Genomic DNA, 20,647 nt, shown 5'->3' on the forward strand with positions numbered 1-20,647 from the left:
AGGCCTCTGGAGTGCAATACACCTACATCTGTACCTCAGTTCTGCCACTGAACAGGTGGAGCTCAGACAAAGGGGCAGAGCCCGCTGGCTAGGTAAGGGGACAGTTATTCATTCCTCTACTCCCCTGCAGCACAGCACTATGAAAAGGCGAATTGCTTGTTTTCAGAGCCTTCCCTGCGGCTAGGGGAGGGGCCAATTTATACAGGTCTGATCAAAGAAAGGTTGGCTGAAGTCTGGAAGAGATTTCTAAAAAACTTTTGTTTTCCTGATAAAAAAGACAGAGAAGTTAACCAGGCCCACCCCATTCTTTTCCTTGTCTTGAATACAGATAAGTTACCCAGCAGCCTTACTGCACCCAAGACTCCAGAAGCAGGAAGCCGGTACTGACATTGTCAACTGCTGAAGCAAGCCCCAAAGCCATCAACATCCAGAAATCTTACACAAGAAAAGTAAGTCTCTATACATTTAAACCACAAGTTGTCAGGTTTTCTGCTATGTGCAACTGACATAAGTCCAAGTGATTTAGAAAGCCACTTAAGTTCTCTGAGGCTTACTTTCCTCATGTGTAATGTAGGCATAATGATAGTAAGATATGAATTATAGTATCTGTCTGATATGCAGAAAGCTTCAATAATGTCAGCTGCTGATGACTATGATGGTGATGATGATGATGATGACGACGACGATGACGATGGGGAGAGCCTCATTTAGTTCTCACCAACCATTTGAGGCAAGTCCTATCAATATTCATCCATTTTAAAGACCAGGAAATTGAGACTCCAGTAAGTTAAGTAACTTGCCCAGATCACACAATTAATAAATAATACAGCCAGGATTCAAATGCAGGAATTCAGGGCCAATGAGCTTAAACCACAATGATGCTTAAAAGTGACTGAACGCGGGGTGCCTGGGTGGCTCAGTTGGTTAAGCATCCGACTTCAGCTCAAGTCATGATCTCACGGTCTGTGAGTTCAAGTCCCGCCACAGGGCTCTGTGCTGACAACTCGGAGCCTGGGGCCTGCTTCAGATTCTGTGTCTCCCTCTCTCTCTGCCCCTCCCCCACTCACACTCTGTCTTTCTGTCTCTCAATAATGAATAAATGTTAAAAGTGACTAAACATAGTAAGAGCTAACAGCTGATAATTATTGGTTATGACTATGATAATCTTAGACAACTATGAAGAACAGATAATCTCCTAATTTCCAATTCTGGAAAATAATAAATTTTCATTGAATTCAACGTTAGTTTTATTTTTCTTAACAGTTCTCATTACTTCTGAAAGAGGAATACTTACACCTCTTCAACAAATGTAATTTTGTTCCTTTGTAACACCAATGGAAAATGAAGAACAGTACATCTCAGCCAATAATCGCAACCCCCTACCGTGAGCTAAATGCTTTTATGACTCCTGTCTATCAAAAAGGTAAGCAATGAATATTTATGGTGAATTTATCAACTGCAAGGCGCTATGCCAGACACTTAAAAATTATTTTTGCCAAAAGATATGGCATATGTTTGTTTTCTTAAAGTGATTTAAGATTCCTTTGGAGCGAGAATTTCATTATAGTTCTAAAAATCAGGAACTATTACTAACTAATTTTACCATTGCTAACACACATAGAACTTATACCACAAATTAGCATATGTTAAGCTTTAATTCTGGAACATTTTCCTTCAAACTTCAGATGCTTCCTTCAGTAAAATAAATGAAACAAGAACTTAAAAAATTCATGATGGAGGCACAGCATTTGAAAAACAAGCTAAATTCAAAATTAAAGTTTCTAAATCAATTACATCCAGGAAACAGGCAGGCTAAAATATTTGCAATTGCAATTAAGGAAAAGATACTTAGTCTCCAGATTAGATTTTGAGATTTAAAGAGTTTATGGTTAGCTGTTAACTTTCAAGAACAGTTTGGCACATACCATTCCAGTAAATAAAAAGTAAATGTAAAGTCCAAAGCAAAATGGATGGTGAATCAAACCATAAGTTCTGAGGTGAGGTTAACTCAAGTAAAAATGCTGAGTCTCAGAATGTATACGCTCACAGCAATATATTTTCGAAGCCAAATAACTTCAAATCATATATATCCCGCACTGAAAGACGTATAGTTCTCTCTACTATATACCATAACAAGTAATTGGTAACTCCATTTTCAAAAAAGTACGACATATAAAGGAAAATGCTTTTAAGGAAAATACATCAAGGAAAGAGTTGTTTGCTTAATAAATTCAAAAATGACACAGTCGACAGCATACAATCCACATGAACATTATAATAAGCTCAATCAGTACTAATTAAGGATTTAATTATACCTATTTAATACTAATTTGCATTTTTTAAAAAAACACAAAGTATTCTATTTTAGGCCCAAAATTAAGGTTGTGAATTAAAACTTTAAAAGAAACCTAACTGTAGTATATTTATGGAAAAATTTTTGCTTAAAAATTAAAACAAGCTAAAAACAAAGCATCGTATTTTTAAGTATAGGACTATGTTGAACCTGAATGATTCCTAATTTACCCTCAATTAAAATTTTTTAAAAAAGGATACATATAAGTGGAGACATTTATAAGGGTCTTTACAGGCATATAAAGTGTTTTTCAGTGATGATATAGAATTAGAACCAAGGCCTCTTACCCTCCACTCCCACGTTCTTCCTGATACTTGCCCTGCTTGACTTCCCTACACACGCCAAAAACTACTGTATCTCCTCTTTACCATGTTTCTCCTCTAAGATTTTATATAGCATTTTTAGAGGAATGCATAAAAAGAACAAGGAAGTCTTGAAGGCACATGACAGTTTCAGAAAAGGGAAGAGCCATCAGTGCTGAATACTACGAGCATTTGAGTCAACTGCTGGGCAGGTGCCCAGGTCACTGACAAATTTACAAGGGTGCTTTCAATTAGTAGGATGGTGAGGGCAGAGCCAGGCAGGCTGACCTGAGGAATGAACAGAATCTGGAAAACAAGGGCAATTTGGAGGTCGGGAGGAACAGAACCACAGTTTGAAGGAGAAACAAAGTAAAACCTTTTTTTTCCCTTAATTTATTTTGAGAGGGGAAGACAGAATCCCAAGCAGGCTCTGCACTGACAAAGTAAAACTCTCAAATTTGATCAAATTCTGTAGAAAAGATGATTTAAGGTTGGATAGGAAATCCAGGGGGTATTAAGTTGAATCAGATATTCAACTTTTTTACTTAAAAAAAAAAAAAAGCAATTTCAGGGCGCCTGGACAGCTCAGTTGGTTAAGCATCCAGCTCTTGGTTTTGGTTCAAGTCATGATCTCACAGTTCATGGGGTCAAGTCCCGTGTCGGGCTCTGTGCTCAGAGCACAGAGCCTGCTTGGGATTCTCTCTCTTCCCCCCCCCCCCCCGCCCCTCTGTGCTTGCTCTCTCTCAAAATAAATAAACTTAAAAAAATAGCAATTTCATATGGATTAAACTAATGTACGAATTTGACTTCAATAAAGAAGGAGGTAAGGTTATCTGCTAAGAAGTGAAGAAAGGAAAAAGAGGCACAAGAGTGAAGAAGGTAAAGCAATAAGAAATTTACTAAAAATGAGTGAAAGAATTTTGAGAACTCTGGCCAAAGCTGAATGATATGAACCTGTAGTGAATATACCTCGAAGGTTATGCTACTTCTCTAGGATCTCACCTGTTACTGCTATATTCACATTCCACTTTTGGAAATAAAGCTATTTCAGTTCTAAAAGGATGCCTGAAACTGAACACTGCAAGGTTTCTTCAAATCAGTCACTCTCCCTTAATGTGGCACAAACACAAATCTGCACTGATGCTGTTGCCTTTGTTTTTTGTTTTGTTTTTGCTGATAAAGGCAAAAGATATAGAAACTTATAGTCCAATATGAACTTGCTAATTCCAGATCCACTGTTACTCTACAGCCTACTTTTCACAATTCCAATCCCGCAAAGGCCAAATATCTACAGAAAATCACAACACATTTAAAACAGAACTCCACGTCCTGCCCTATGAACAGCAGCTCTGCCCAACTTCTCTATTGCTGTGCCCTCTATTTTTCTAGCCACTAGGCTGGAAACCTCAAGTATCAGTCATTTCTGTGAACAGTCTTTTCCTTTCCTATCTCTTCTCACTCTGGTCCAGCCCCTGCCTGAATTACTATGACAGTCTCAGAACTTCCCTTGCGGCATCCATTCCCTCTTATACCTCACTGCTAGTGTCATCACACAAAAATACCATTTCCCAAATGCCACTCTGCTGTCTTCCCATTGTCATAAGTTTTTAGCCTGAAATTCAGAGTTTTCTATAAGGATCCTTGCCTGTCTAACAAAGCAAGTATTTCATTACTCCCTAAAACTTCAACCAAGCCATGGGCTCCTGACCACTGTGATGGTTTAAAAGTATATCCATATAAGTTGGACACAAGTCCCTCTAAAAGGTGGAAACTGGGGCGCCCAGGTGGCTCAATAGTTTCAGCATCCAACTTTGGCTCAGGTCATGATCTCGCAGTTCATGAGTTCGAGCCCCACATTGGGCTTTGTGCTGACAGCTCAGAGCCTGGAGCCTGCTTGGGATTCTGTGTCCCCCTCTCTCTCTGCCCTTTCTCTGCTCATGCTCTGTCTCTCTCTCTCAAAAATAAGTAAACATTTGAAAAAAAATTTTAAGGTGGAAACTAATTCCCTTCCCCTTGAGTGTAGGCTATGTTTAGTGACTTGCTTCTAATGAATAGAATAAGGCAGAAATGGCAATGCGTGACTAGGTTATAAGAGATATAACAACCACCTCAATCTCTCTTAAATTATACACTCTGAGGGAAGCGAACTACTATGTTGTGAAGACACTCAAGTAGCCCAGTGAAGAGGTCCATAAGATGAGAAACTGAAGCTTCCTGCCCACAGCCAACACTAACCTGCCATGTGAGGGAGCCACCTTGGAATCAAATCCTCCAGTCTCAGTCAAGCCTTCAGATGACTGTAGCCTCAGCCAATATCTTGTCTGAACTTCATGAGAAACCCTGAGCCACAACTGTTCAGCTAAAACACTCCTAGATTCCTGACCCACAGGAATTGTGTGAAATAATACATTTTTACTGTTTTAAGCCACTAAGTTTTGGAGTATGATACACAGATACAGATAGCTACACAGATACAGACAGCTAACACAACCTCACCAAGCTCATTCTCAATTCTATGCCATTACTCATGGTGTTTCCCCAACAGATGTCTTCTTAATATCTATTTCCTAACACTCCTTCCCTTATCCTTCAGAATCTAGCTAAAGTTTCACCTCTTTGAGGAGGCCCTTTTTGTTTGTTTATGAAACCATTCCAACTTTCATTTCTCTTGCTTCTTCTTTGATTTCTATTTGACCACATCATTCATGTATTCCTCTATGTTACTGTGCTCTATGTATGTACCTTTCCTCCTAAAGACATCATACAGTTCACTTAAAGTTTATTTATTTTTGAGAGAGACACACAGCGTGAGCAGGGGAGGGGCAGAGAGAGAGGGAGGCACAGAATCTGAGGCAGGCTCCAGGCTCTGAGCTGTCAGCACAGAGTTCGTGGGCTCGAACCCATGAACCATGAGATGATGACCTGAGCCGAAGTTGGATGCTTAACCAATTGAGCCACCCAGGCGCCCCATCATACAGTTCATTTAAACTGCATTCAGCACAGTACAATTAAAATAATCAATGAATATTTGCTGAAAAAACTAACAAATCATACACACAAACTCCCTGGAAGTGTATTTGATTAGTATGAAGTAATGGTTAACAATATGGAGTGACAGTGTCTCAGGTCTGCTTACTTACTAGTTGCTACCCTGGAGCGAGTGACTTAAAAATCTCTGTAAGCCTTTGTTTCTTCAGTGTTTTTGTTTGTTTGTTTGTTTTGTTTTGTTTTGTTTCTGTGAAGATTCTAATAGTATCCACCATAGAGCAACAAAAAGATTGAAGAAAATAATATTGGCAAAACTCTTAGCAAAGTGCCTAGCACAGCATGCTCAACAAATGTTAGCTATTATTGTTCTTATTATTAGCCACAAATTACAGAATACATAGTGAAGTCCTGTCCCTGAGAGTCTCTAGATGTTATAAAGTGGCAATCTAAATTAATACAAAATTCAACAAACTAAAATAGAACTCACACTTTCTATTTAAGATAGCTTTTAATTTTTCTAAAGTCTCCTCTTAAGTCAATAGAACTACAGCCTGAACCAATTGTAGGAGTGCAGCCTTGACTTTTTCTCCTCTTCATCCTATTAAGATATTAACTTCAAAGCTTTTGTGGGAACACTTAATTGCTTTCATTCCTTAACAAGCAGCCATCATAGTAGTTTCCAGATTCACTTTTAACCTTTACAATCCTGGCAAGGCATATATGGCAAACTTAACAGACATACAAGTTTACAACTCTCTGGACTAATACCGCTATATATATTTGAATATGCTACATGAAGCAAATCCATTTTGCACATCAATCAAAATAGAATCCAATAGAATAGTATAACCAGTATAACATGATATTAATATCAGGTATACAACATAATGATTCGATATTTGTGTACGTTGTGAAATGGTTACCACATTAAGTCTGGTTAACATCGTCACCACATACAGTTACACAAGAATTTTTTTCTTATGATGAGAACTTTTAAGAACTACTCTTAGCAACTTTCAAATAGGCAATACAGTATTATTAACGATATCACCATGCAATACATCACATCCCCATGACTTATTTATTTTATAACTGGACATTTGTACCTTTTGACCCCATCACCCATTTTGCCCATCCCCTATCCTCTGCCTCTGGCAAACACCAATCTGTTCTCTTTCTCTATGAGCTTGGTTTTGTTGTTGTTGTTAAGTCTAATGCTATTCAAAAGCCTGATTACGTGTGTTTCATGAACTCAGGACACTTCTGAGATCATATTTTATAATTTACACATACCCTTAAGGCTTCTTACTAAAAAGTTAAGTATAATGGATGCTCTTTTACCTGAAAAAACAGTCCGAGCTCTGTTAAGAAAATCTGATAGTATGAGTTTCAATCACAAATCCATTTAAAAACATGCCACACTTTTTAACTGTGTACCTACCATGTCTGCTGGAATAAAAAGAACTACTCAATTCAAATTCTTTATATTCTCTTTTCCCCCACCAATACACCTTGAAAACTTTGGTTTTTGAAACATTCAATATCCATCACACTCTTTATTTGACCCTATATATCACACAACCTGAAATAGAAACAAAGCCTGGGAAATTAGCTCATTTTTTCCACCTCAGTGTCAAACAAAAGTACAGATAAAATTCAGTGCACGCGCTAGTTACCTTAGAACTGCCAATCATGCTTGTTTTGAAACTCTTCGATTTTCAGAACTGTCACTCATGTGTGTTTTGATAGAGATGCCAATGTAGAAATAATGCTTTAAAAGACGTGATCTTCATTAACACGTTAACAAATAAATAGATTCCATTTGAAAACTGGACTTCAGGATTTTACAGAAATATATACAATTCTTGAAACATCAGAATTAAAAAAGAACAATGAAATTACAAGATTTAGAAAATTTGGCTCTTTAACCAAAAAGATAAGCATGGCTTAACCACAAGGAGTTTGTATTTCAGTAAAAAGAGAAATGTTCCTTAACTGATACTAATCAGAAGTAGTCTGACTATGAGTGGGCATGAGAGAATCAAAACTGATCTAAATTTAGGCATGTAATTTATATTTTTGAAGCAGGAAAAAATATCAGTATAATACATTCCCCATCTCCACCTCCCCAACACAACCTGACTTATTATCTGCCTGGTCATTCATGTCTTAAATCAAACATCATTCAAAACTTCTACCTTACCATCCATACTTAGTCACCAAGACCTGTTTATTCTATCTCCTAAATTGCTAATGAAAGTCTCTTCTTTTGACCCTCAGACTTAAGTCAAGTTCTCATCACTTCTTTCCAAAGCTTCATTATTGGGCTCCCTAACTCCAATTTCATTCTTCCAACATATGCTCCACCACTGCCAGAATGATCTCATTGAAACACAAAACTGGCCCATGTTTTCATGGTTCTTTGTCACTTTCAGAATAAAACCCCAATTTTTTAGAATGGTATATAAATACCTTGAAGATCTGGCTCTCCATCTCCCCACTGTCTCATCACTTTTAAACTTAAGTCAACTAAGCCACTTCAGTTCCCAGAAAAGCCAGGCTCTCTCTCACTTAAAACTCTCCCAAGTGCAGCCATTTTCTACACTTTGTATCTCCTATCCTTCATCCTTTACAACTCAATTCAATTGCTAGTTCCTCTGGGAAACCATCTCTGACAATCTAACAGCATCATCTATCCCCTCTTCTCTATTCCTGTAGGATACAGTAAATAGAACTTATATAGTGTTATATATATTGATTTGCTTCTCTATCCCCCTGGTTGAATCCTCAACTCCCTGAAAGCAGGGACTGTCTTTAATCTGTACATCAATAGCATTAAACACAGAGGTGGCATATAACAGCTGCTCATTAAACGTTTGCTGACTCAGTGAAAAACTGCACCATGACCTAGTTTATTTAAAAATAAAATTAATGATGGGGAGCCGGGTGGCTCAGTCAGTTGAGCCTCTGACTCTGGGTCAGGTCATGATCTCACAGCTGGTGAGTTCAAGCCCCAAGTCGGATTCTGCGCTGACAGCTCAGAGCCTGGAGACTGCCTCGGATTCTCTGTCTCCCTCTCTCTACCCCTCCTCTGTTTGTGTGTGCACTCTCTCTCTCTCTTTCTCTCTCTCAAAAACAAAAAAATAAACATTTAAAAATAAAATTAATAAAGAAAATGTGGTTGTGTGTGCATGAGTGTGCACGTGTATCTACATATAATGGAATATCATTCAGTCATAAAAAAGAACAAAATTTTGCCATTTGCAACAAGTGGATGGAGCTACAGAGTATAATGCTAAGTGAAATAAGGCAGTCAGAGAAGGACAAATACCATATGATTTCACTCATATGTGGAATTTAAGAATCAAATTTAAGAAACAGAGAAAGTTAGAGAAAGACAAACACCATATGATTTTATTCATCTGTGGAATTTAAGAAACAGATGAGCAAAGGAAAAAAAGAGAGAAAGAAACAGACTCTCTTAACTATAGGGAACAAACTGATGCTTACCTGAGGGGAGGTGGGTGGAGGGAGGGGTGAAACAGGTGATAGGGATTGAGGAGAGTGCTTATGATGAGCACTGGGGTGAGGTACAGAATTGCTGAATCACTATATCATACACTTGAAACTAACATATCACTGTATATTAACTATACTAGGATGAAAATAAAAACTTAATTAAAAAAATAATAAAATCAGCAGCTTAATTCTTGAGACTGATAAGATATACTATAGGTACCTTCCAAGCCAATAGAACTAATCAACGCCATAAAACAATACTCTGGGTTTTACAAAGTTCTTAAGGAATTTACTCATTTATTTACAAATTCACAGTAAGAACTGATAGCATCTCAAATAGTATTTGCGGCCCACGAATCCCATCTTATTTTCACTACTGTTTCTACTGAAGGTGTTAAAATCTCAACCACAGTAAATACTCATGTCCAAGACGCTCAGCACATTGACTGGTTCAACAAACACTGTCCTGACATGTGACAATCCCTATCAAAGGCATCAGTGAACAGGCAGTGAACACAGGCAAGACACCAACCTAGTTACACTTCACTTATCAGGAAGTTAGTTATCTGGTGACATCAAGTCTCCACAGAACCCAATGAGAACTAAGCAGAGGAGTTTAGGAGCTGTCAAAATACATGTTGAAGTCCATGTACTAAAGTACATACACTTTACTTCCAGAAGAGGCTCAGAGGTTATTACTCAGACACTAGTTGTTCTTATTTTAAGCACAACACATTTGGTGACCAATTTCCTGGGCATCGGAATATTAGAAGAAAAGTTAAAAGTTCAAAAAAACCCTAAAAATGCAGACCCAAGACAACAGCAGAAAAGAATGATGACATGGAAAGGTGAAACACAAAAACCACAGACCTGGAGGGTTGTATGGCTAAGGAGCAATAATTCTATATATCTGAATTATGATACAACACACATTAATGTTTATAATTATGACTCTGGTTCATCAAAAAACAAAGATCATGAAAACAGATTAAACTACTTTAGTAGTGACAAGGTGAAAGTAGATGACATATTTTACAAAAAGAAACAAAGAATTAAAAATTGAGTATTGTATGTATCAAGAGTCAACTTTCTACTATTCACAGAATAAACTTTTCTGAAATAAAGCATTCCCAAATAACATGAGGCCTGCTGTCTCTAAGCTATGAATCACTGTCAGCTATTAACCAGTTCCTATGGCTACAGGTCTCACCATAATTATGTTACACATCCACTCTGAAACAAGCCTGGACCCAGTGGTCATTAGCTTATTAGTGGTAACAACTATCCAAACATATTAGACCATGGACACCATAGCCAAGGATACTGCAACAGGCTACCTACCATTCTTTAACAGACCACCACAGAGCTTCACAACCACACTGCCTGCCTCAGGGACCCTGGTATGAAAACTGGCTCATATGTGAGATCATTTTAGGGGGCTCTTGTGATACTTAGTAACTATATGTTGTGAGATTTAGAGAACAGCACGGTAGAGTGAAAAGAACATTCAGGAGCTATGTTGGGTACACAGAGCCCTAGGTTTGAATCCCTGCCTTATTAATTACCAGCTGTATCACTGCAGCACATTATGCTTGGAAACTCACTTTCTTCATTTGGATAATATCCTCTACTTTCTATGCTTCTTATGAGGAATAAATCAGACAATACACATAAAGCGTCAAAGTAGGTTTTCAAAAAACTAGCTATTATGATTATCAGATGGGACTATGAAAAGGGAACAATCTTAATTCACACTAGCACAAAATTAGTGAAACTGTATGCTGTGTTAATGACAGAAGAAAAAATGTCTAAAGAAAAGGGCAGGCAGGTTCACATGATGGAAAAGTCACAGTAGAAGCCCTTGGACTCATAGGTTGGCTCATGGAAAAGTAGGTTAAAGTGAGAACTCATTAAAAATGCCTACACATACTCTGTGAAGACATCAATTTACAAGTAATGCAAATAATCTGATAGAAGTCCAGGCTTTCTTGTTGAGGAGAGGTCCACTTACTGGAGCTGTGCACTGATTTCCTTACATAAACAATACCCATACTACAATGTCTGGGATTGCCAGATCAGTCACTTTAAAGTAAACCAGGAACAGAAAGACATTTGGAAAGCAATTCCTTCCAGATTTTCAGGATTCCCCCCCACCAATCTTTATGGTTTACTTGCCCAAACTAATTCAAGAGTAGTTTCTTTAAATTAAAAAAAAAAAAAAAAAAAAAAAAAATCTCTCCTTTATGGGGTCTTTTCCAAAACATTAAAATGAGCTTTCTTAAAGAACAAAAACCCTTTCCATGGTCATATTTTATTAATTTATGCAATAATTTAAAGAATTACTTAACGATAATATAAACAGATTTTGGAACAAACACAACTAGCTTTATTTAGCTAAAGATACAGCTGAACTGGAAGAAGTGAAAGTGTCAATATAGCGGAGGACCACAAATCTCTTTTCCAGGTGGTGTCGGTATCAGTCAGCGGGTTTTATAGAAGAGAATGCTGATTAATTTAGCAATCAGCTGATTCGATAACTGCCAAAGAAGTTAATGCCTGAGTCATTCTAATTTGTCATAATCTGATTTCTGATTTCAAGTCATAATTTGACATGAAAGAAAAATAATATAATGTTTAAAAGTTTTACGGTTGGTACTATTAGAATTAGGCGCCATCCACACCTTCAAACTCTCTGAATTTACTTATAACATTTTTATTTTGCAACTGAGTCTAAGTAGATCACAATACCACTGTGATTATATTCTGAATGTAATGCTTATATGCTGAATGTTACCATTAATATGTCTTTCTAGAATAAATTTTCTTTTAAAAGTGTTTTTCAAACTTTTTTTTTGGTGGTAGAAATACTACCACTATTTCCCATACATATTTTAAACAAAATGTTCCCAGAACTGTAATAAAATAATGAATGTAGAGCTGTTCTAAAAGCAGGGCCTAATTTCCCCACCACCCCCAGAACAATCTCTGAAGTTTTCTGCAGAACTCTAGAGTTTCTTGAGACAAAGGTTGAAAACTGTTATTTATTTATTTATTTATTTATTTATTTATTTATTTATATTATTTTAGAGAGAGAGAGCTCGTGGGTTGGGGAGATGGGCAGAGGGCGAAAGAGAGAGAGAGAATCTTCAGCAGGCTACATGCTCAGTGTGGAGCCCAACGCAGGGCTTGATCCCATGACCCTGGGACCATGACCTGAGCTGAAATCAAGAGTCAGATACTCCACTGACAGCCATACAAGCACCCAGAAACTGTTCCTTTAAACTATAATTGGGGTGCCTGGCTGGCTCAGTGAGTTGAGCATGTGATTCCTGATCTCAGGGTCGTGAGTTCAAGCCCCACATTAGATGTAGAGCAAACTATAACCAAAAACAAATATTAAAACAAAAAAGTTGTAGAACTTACTAAAAGGCCATTACTTAGCTAATCAGAATATTCAGTTAACCAAAATTATTTCTGGTTCTTATCAACTGTTCTAAGTTTGAAATACCATCAACTATATTAAAAAGCAATAATGAAAGAAACAACAACTGCTGGTGAGGAAAAGGAACCCTTGTGCACTGTTGGTGGGCATGCAAATTGGTGCAGCAATTGTGGAAAACAGTATGGAGGTTCCTCAGAAAGTTAAAAACAGAACTACCCTATGATCCAGTAACTGTACTACAGGGTATTTACCCCCCAAACACAAAAACACTACTTCAAAGTGATACATGCACACCTATGTTTATTGCAGTATTACGTACAATAGCCAAATGATGGAAGCAGCCCAAGTGTGCACTGACAGATGAATAGATAAAGAAGATGTGGTATACACGTATATACAAAGGAATATTATTTAGCCACAAAAAGAATGAAATCTTGCCATTGGCAACAATATGGACGGAGCTAGAGAGTATAATGCTAAGTGAAATAAGTCAGTCAGAAAAAAACAAATACCATATGATTTGACTTGTGTGGAATTTAAGAAATAAATGAGCAAAAGGAAAAAAGAGAGAGAGACAAACCAAGAAAAACACTCTTCACTACAGGGAACAAAGTGATGGTTACCAGAGGGGAGGTGGGTAGGGGGATGGTTGAAATAGGGGAACAGGTGATGGGGATTAAAGAGTACACTTATCATGATGAGTACTGAGTAATGTATAGAATTGTTGAATTACTATACTGGATACCTGAAACTAATATAACACTGTATGTTAACTATACTGGAATTAAAACTTAATAAAAAAATTTAATAATAAATATAATGAAAAAAATAAAAATGAAAAAATAAAAGTAAATTAAATAATTAATAAAAATAATGAAAACAATTAAAACATTTTGCCAAACTGGGTATTTTGTTAAATTGGAGTATTTTTCTTTGCATGTCATTAAGCTGTCCTAAAGCAGAATAGATTCAACCACAACAAAGTCAAACCGAAGAGAGAAAAAAAGCAGGTCCTCAAAAGGGATTTTAAACAGCAGGTCTGATGAATGCTGAATGATGAACAAATTATGTAAATATCTACATCTTATTCGTTGTCTCTTAAGTAAATGTATCAAAGCAAGAAGTTCTGCCATTGTCAGAATTACCCTCCTAAAATCAGTCACAGTTAGCCTGACATCATGGAGATAGAGAGCAAACATGTGTCCAGCCCAATAAGCTGTTCTATCATATAATCTAAACTTGTAGGTATGAAAGGGGACCAGAGACCTACCTGGATCTCATTACTTTCTGATTTGGTGGTATCATCTTTCTACCAATTATAAAGACAACAGGTAACATCTGAATAAAATAATTCCCCCACAAACTTTGTCTTGGATACAGGTAGAAAAGCAAAGTAACTGAAACAGTAATTATGCTGATCTGATACTTTTCTATAATACTTCCAAAACATAAGTGACAGGTAGCTATAAGAGACCTAGAGAAGGGTTTTGGAAAGAACCTAAGAGTTTCTACACATAGAATTCAGGAAATTTAATAAATATTCTGTGAAGGGTAGAAACCTTCTTTTCAGGATGAATTAAAAACTAGGCAACAAGGGGGTGCCTGGGTGGCCCAGTCGGTGAAGCATCTGACTTCGGCTCAGATCATGATCTCACGCTTTGTAAGTTGGAGCCCCGTGTAAGGTTCTGTGCTGACAGCTCGGAGCCTGGAGCCTGCTTCAGATTCTGTGCTCCCTCTCTCTCTGCCTCTCCCTCACTTGTGCTCTGTCTCTCTCTCTCAAAAATAAATAAACATTAAAAAACCTGGACAACGAGGAATTTTCTAAGATACAAAGTTTCTCCCCCCAAAACAACGTATGTAAATATGGAGCTGCAGTTTTTACCTGCATAGCTATGAGGATGGGGAACAAGAGTAACCAAACTATTCAGATCACATCTTGGCTAAAGTGAACTCCTCCTTTTAGCACACTGTTGGAAATAATATTATCAGTCTGTAGGACCAGAGAGGAATAGAACTTAAGCCTTGACATTTGTTTATCATCAAAAGAAAAAAAAAAAAAAGTCCTCAGAGGGTATTTCAGACTTTAAGCAATAGAAGAATAGAGGTCAAAGCCCCTTTTCTAACTACTGTCATCTTCTACTCGCCAGACATTTTTTCACCATATTATCCCTTTTTACTCATGTAATTACCAATTTTTAAAACTGATTTATATACTTGTTTACTATCTATTCCCCTTATCCTCCAGTAGAAGTCGCCCAACTTCATGAGGGCAGCTAGGAGCTCTGGTTTACCAGCCCTTCCCAGGTAGAACAGTAACTGCCAAGCTGAAGAGGTCCAAAAAATATTTGCTGAACAAATGAATGAACAAACAAATTAATCAACTCCTCGTGCACTGGTATGACTGACCCTTCTTCATGATCCTCAGTCATGAATGTATTGATTTTGCGACTGATTTGGAAGTTAAAGTGGGAACTTATGGTGAATGGATCCTGGGTAGGCCGATGGGGGCAGGAGTCGAAAGATAACTACAAAACAGAGGTGCAGGCATTTAACTGTGCTAAGTACGTGAAAAATACTAATACGGTGACTGCTCCATAGGCTAGACAATTTACTTGCAAAATTATTATGAGCCATCCCTCACGCTCCAAAAAACTTTTGTTAAATGGACTGCTTCACTGGCAGAGCATATGTGGAGATGAAGGTTTCAACCGTATGGTAATTTCTGTAATAGGATATGTGTATGTGTATAGTTTTCGATGAAAATTTAAGATTTAATAAATGTCGCAATAATTTCTAGTATTTAACTATTTTAAGCTATACTGTACATAAAATATTCAAACCATATTATAGCACTTATTAGAGAAATGCAGTCTCAAATACTGATACTTAAAATTCTGTGATTTAGTCAGTAAGGCCTGAGAATCAAATTAGAACTTCTAGTCTCTAATGCATTCTGAAATATTATGCTCAAAAACAAAACATAATGACCAAACTGATGTTTTAAAATGTTAATGAAAAAAGGACAGTATACATAAAAGAATACCCACAAAGACATAAATACCCATGAAAAAAGTATCATAAACAAAACTCCATCCACAAACATAAGGAGAAGTGTACATTGCATTTGCTACTTATAATACATCTACCTGAGCAGGAGACATATTCATAATCCAACAGAGTTACCTGTAAAATGCATTTTTTATAAAGTTAATACCTGATGTTCTAGCTGCAAACTAGGTTGGCTTGTCAGAATAAAGATGGCCACCACGACTAGGTAGCGCCCATGGCAGCATGAGGAAAAGCTTACTGATCGTAGGGAGGAGATGAGAAAATTTCTTTGTATAAAATAAAACAGTACTTCATTTTTAAATTACAGACATATGTTCTATTAATGAAAAATGACCTGCCACAGCTACTGCTGACAGCACCCAAGAGCTCAGGATGCCTCTCTTGAAGGATAACTTTAGGACTGCCTATCTTCGCACTTGCCTCCTGCACGAATCCTCATCAATAGGAATTCTTGAGGAATGTCACCATCAGTTCTCAAAAATCCAAATCACCAGGATTTCAAGAACAGCAGTAATAGTAGCATCTATTTATTATACACCAGTCACTGTCCTAAATCTTTCCATACATTATCTGATTTAATCCCTTTGATGACCCATTACACAACAGACACACAGTATTAATATCTGGATTGACAAACTTATCCTACTTAGAAATTTCTTGAGGTCTTACTCTTTTTGACCAGCTTGTATGTTATTTGATATACCAAGACAGGCTATGCCTGAGCCATTACCTCTCGATGCCAGGTAGCATAAGAAGTCCATTTTCTCCTCCAGGATCTCCCGGTTCATGGCACTTACCTTGCAAGACACTGCTTAGCTTCTGATTATCTGAGGTAGAGGTGTGCTGGCTCCAGACTGCACCAGCTTGTGGGAGCTGGACTGTGTACAAATATTCCCAATTCTGCATTCAGTGACATTACACTGGTGACTTAAAATTGACCAAGGTGGGAGTGTTTTACACCACAGAAATTGGCAAATCGGGGCCTTTTTTTTATTGGACAACTAGTCATTAAATATTTACTCAAATGCCACTGATCTAAGGAAATTTGTATTAACCGGACCTTTAGGTATCCAGAGCTCTCAGGAGAGAGGCAACCAATTCTCATAATTGCTCTCTTAGATCTAGAGTAGACTCTCTTCCTATTCATTTCTACAATATGACTCATCCTTGAACATCACAAACTTTTCAATCACTGTAATTCATCCTAAGATGCCACTGAGTACTAGACTCACCATTACTTTAAGAATAAAGAACACTGTCAATTAAATTGATATAACATCAACTGTAAGTTGCATCCTGATACCAGAAATACTGAAATTTTAAAAATGTACACATTAAAAACTGATGGGAAAAAATCATTCCTATTTTGCTTACTATCATTTTCCAATCTCAGAACCTTTGTTCCACATCTCCCTTCACTCTCGACACTCTACTCCTAGATCTGTCATCTTAATGGTTTCCCCAGTGCATTATACTCACAAATATCTTTACCTATAAACAGAATGAATTCTGTTCCACAATAGGGAAAATTCTAATTCTGAGAGTAGATACAGAATAAGAAAGGAAAATAATAAAGCATCAGAATTTGGTAGTGGGAGAGAAAGAAGCACGAAGAAGTAGAAAGGGAGGCTTCTCTGAGAAGCAGAAGACTGTGGAACAGAGGAAGAGGCAAAAAGGTTACACGTAAAATCGCCTGAGCAGCATATATTACCATAAAGTTGGTTTTCATTTTATGGTGGGGATAGTTTATTACTAAGACGAACATTCAGATCTTCCCCAAAACTGCTCTCACGGCTTTGAGAAGATATGAATCTAGCCTAAGGTGACTAACATAACATGACACGAATCTGGCCTAACTTCCGTAACTAGCATTATGAAGACAAATAAAGCATATTTTCTGTCTTTTAGAAAATCACCAATTAAAGTCCAAAAATACTTTTGAGGTATCTCAACTTTTATGAACAGTATTAAAAAAAACTTGGAAATGATTCTACTTACTCTCCATCCACTTCTGGTCTTCTACACACACAATGAAACTTGCCACCAAAATCAATATAAAGATCATTCTCCACAATATGAAAGATGCGTCCAATAACTAGTTTATCCTTGGCAGGTCCCATCTGTGTAAGAGGAGAATGTCTCAGCATAGACGCAAAGGATTCCACATTTTTTGGAGAGCCCTAAAAATAAAAACAGATATTTATATGCATATAATTCAATATAAACATATAATATGATAGATATAAGAAAATCTTACAGAAGAAAATTTTAAAAGTCAATGTGCCATATATATTTACATTTTGTAGCAATACTAAAAAATATTTAAATGGAATTGGGGGGGTATTTGTTTTTTTGAGGGGGGGAGCACAAATGAGAGAAGGCAGAGAGAGAGAGGGAAAGAGAATCCTACAAGGGGTAAGAGAGAGAGAGAGAGAGAGAGAGAGAGAGAGAGAGAGAAACGGGGCTTACCCAAAGCGGGACTCGTGTTTTACCCAAAATGGGACTTGTGCTCACCCGAGCTGGGGCTCATGCTCACCTAAAGTGGGGCTTGGGCTCCTCCAATGAGGACTCAAACTCACAAACCGTGAGATCATGACCTGAGTCAAAGCCAGATGCTTAACCAACTGAGCCACCCAGGCACCCCTGGAACTTTGCTTTAAAAAGCTAGATATAGTCTTCAACTTCTTCTTCCTCCCTTTCCTTCTTGAAGAAGAGACCAAGAAAAGCCCTTGATGGCAGATAATACAGATGTGGTGGCTCAGAGTAGAATCTGGAATGTGAACAAAGTAACAGTATCCTTAGACAAAGGCTCCTAGCATGGGGACAGAGGGAGGTCAGTCTGAGCATATGAGTACAGTATCCAAGAAGGTGACTCACTTTATTCCTAATATTGATCATCTGCCAAAAAACAAAACAAAACAAAAAAACCCTTCAAATTCAAGTTTAATGAGAGTGATTAAACAGTATGGAAGTTCCTCAAAAATAGAACTCCCATATGATCCAGTAATTCCACTACTGAGTGGAATAAAATGAAAATACTTGGGGCGCCTGGGTGGCTCAGTCGGTTAAGCGTCCGACTCCGGCTCAGGTCATGATCTCGCGGTCCGTGGGTTCAAGCCCCGCGTCGGGCTCTGTGCTGACAGCTCAGAGCCTGGAGCCTGTTTCAGATTCTATGTCTCCCTGTTTCTCTGACCCTCCCCTGTTCATACTCTCTCTCTCTCTGTCTCAAAAATAAATAAATGTTAAAAAAAAAAATACTAATTCAAAAAGATACATGTACCCCTAGGTTTATTGCAGCATTATTCACAATAGCCAAAGGATGAAAGCAACCCAAGTATCCAGTGACAGATGAATGGGTAAAGAAGATGTTGTATATATACATACAATGGAGTACTACTCAGTCACAAAAAAGAATGAGATCTTGTCATTTTCAACAACATGGGTGCAACGTAGAGCATATAACGCTAAGTGAAATAAGTCATATGGAGAAAGACAAATATCACATGATTTCACTCATATCTGGGATGGAATGATTTCACTCATATGTGAAATTTAAGAAACAAAACAAACAAAAGAACAAATAATAAAAGAGACAAACCAAAAAACAGACTCTTAAATAAAGAGAATAAACTAGTGGTTGCCAGAGAGGAGATGGGTGGGAGGGTGGGTGAAATTGATAAAGGGTATTAAGAGTATACTTATTGTGATGAGTGTTAACGTATAGAATTGTGGAATCATATTGTACACCTGAAATTGATATAACACTGTATGTTAATTATACTTAACTAAAAAATAACCCAACAAAAGGGTTTTTTAAATTTAAATATAGATTAAGATAAACATGATTAAAGGTCTTTCAGTTACCAGGATGAACATGAGTCCTTGTTATATAATATTTTTAAATAGCTTTGTTACAATTTTCTTCTTCTTCCTAAAGTAAAATTTCAAGGAAAAATAGCTTCTTGTTTTGTGCTGCTCATTTTCCAATCTTTTTACAGATTGAATTTACCTGAGGTAAGACTGATCCTATAATGCAGGCTCCTTACCTTTTAATTTTTTTTAAACTTACAAACTTTTTTCCAAACACATGCTTTTTCCGAAATCCATGAGTACAGACTTGTACCTTCTACTCATCTTTAATTTGTGCATGTGGTATGCGCATTCTTTGGCTCAAACTAAGGGAACTACTAAGTTTCTATTTGTGAGAAGTGATTACAGAAGAATACTAACAATTTACCTACATCCTGTATTTGGAGTAAGTTTTACATCTGTTATTTAAGAGAGAATTATTAAGAGTTCGAGAGAATACTTACCTTAAAAACTATTAAACCATTCTTATGACTCATTTTCAACGAGTGTAGTACTCCAAGGATTACAAACTCAAATGCCAGGCTGGGTGGGGACTTGGTAACGAGCAGAATCCGTGCCAGTCTAAAAGGCAGAGCCACTACTCAGCTCTAGCTGCAATTGCAATTCAGGTCCAGTGTTGCCACATCTTTTGATTTTCCAAGAAAAGCCAAAAATCCAAGTATCGATGTAAAATTTCTAATTTTTCAATGTTCGCACATTGAAAAAAAGCCTTTCATTTTATAAATCTGATGAAACACACTTTGGCCCAAAGACCAAAGCTTATGACCTTTGCCTCAAGAAAAAGAAAGTCAAAGGAAATGAAAGTCGAAACATTTGGCTGACACCAAGTCCTTCAGATGCTAGAAGGAGGGTATGGTGATGGGTTTGTGTCAGAGGGTTGAAACACACTGGGAAAGAATCCTGAGTACTAAGTGTCGATCTAAACCAAAGACAAGTCAGAAGATCTAGATGGCAAACAGAACCGAAAAGGTAGCCAGGAATATCATGCTTTGAGCCGTAACACCAGTTTTATAACTCTACAGAATATGATATTAAAGGTCCTTAAACAAGCACCTTGAAAAAATAGTTCTCTCTTGCAGACAGCCAAGGATGAAACACATCCTA

At 37.3% G+C, this 20,647-nt stretch overlaps 1 protein-coding gene across 1 annotated transcript in view; it reads right to left on the reverse strand.

Moving 5' to 3' along the window:
- Positions 1–20,647, reverse strand: part of MRPS28 (mitochondrial ribosomal protein S28) — a 106,124-nt gene that overhangs the window by 66,646 nt on the left and 18,831 nt on the right. The window contains exon 2 of the mRNA XM_007073797.3: positions 17,672–17,853. Within this exon, the coding sequence (XP_007073859.1) occupies positions 17,672–17,853 (182 nt within the window). The remainder of the gene's footprint in view (positions 1–17,671; positions 17,854–20,647) is intronic.

Source organism: Panthera tigris, chromosome F2 (genome assembly GCF_018350195.1).
Source record: "Panthera tigris isolate Pti1 chromosome F2, P.tigris_Pti1_mat1.1, whole genome shotgun sequence".
NCBI lineage: Eukaryota > Metazoa > Chordata > Mammalia > Carnivora > Felidae > Panthera > Panthera tigris.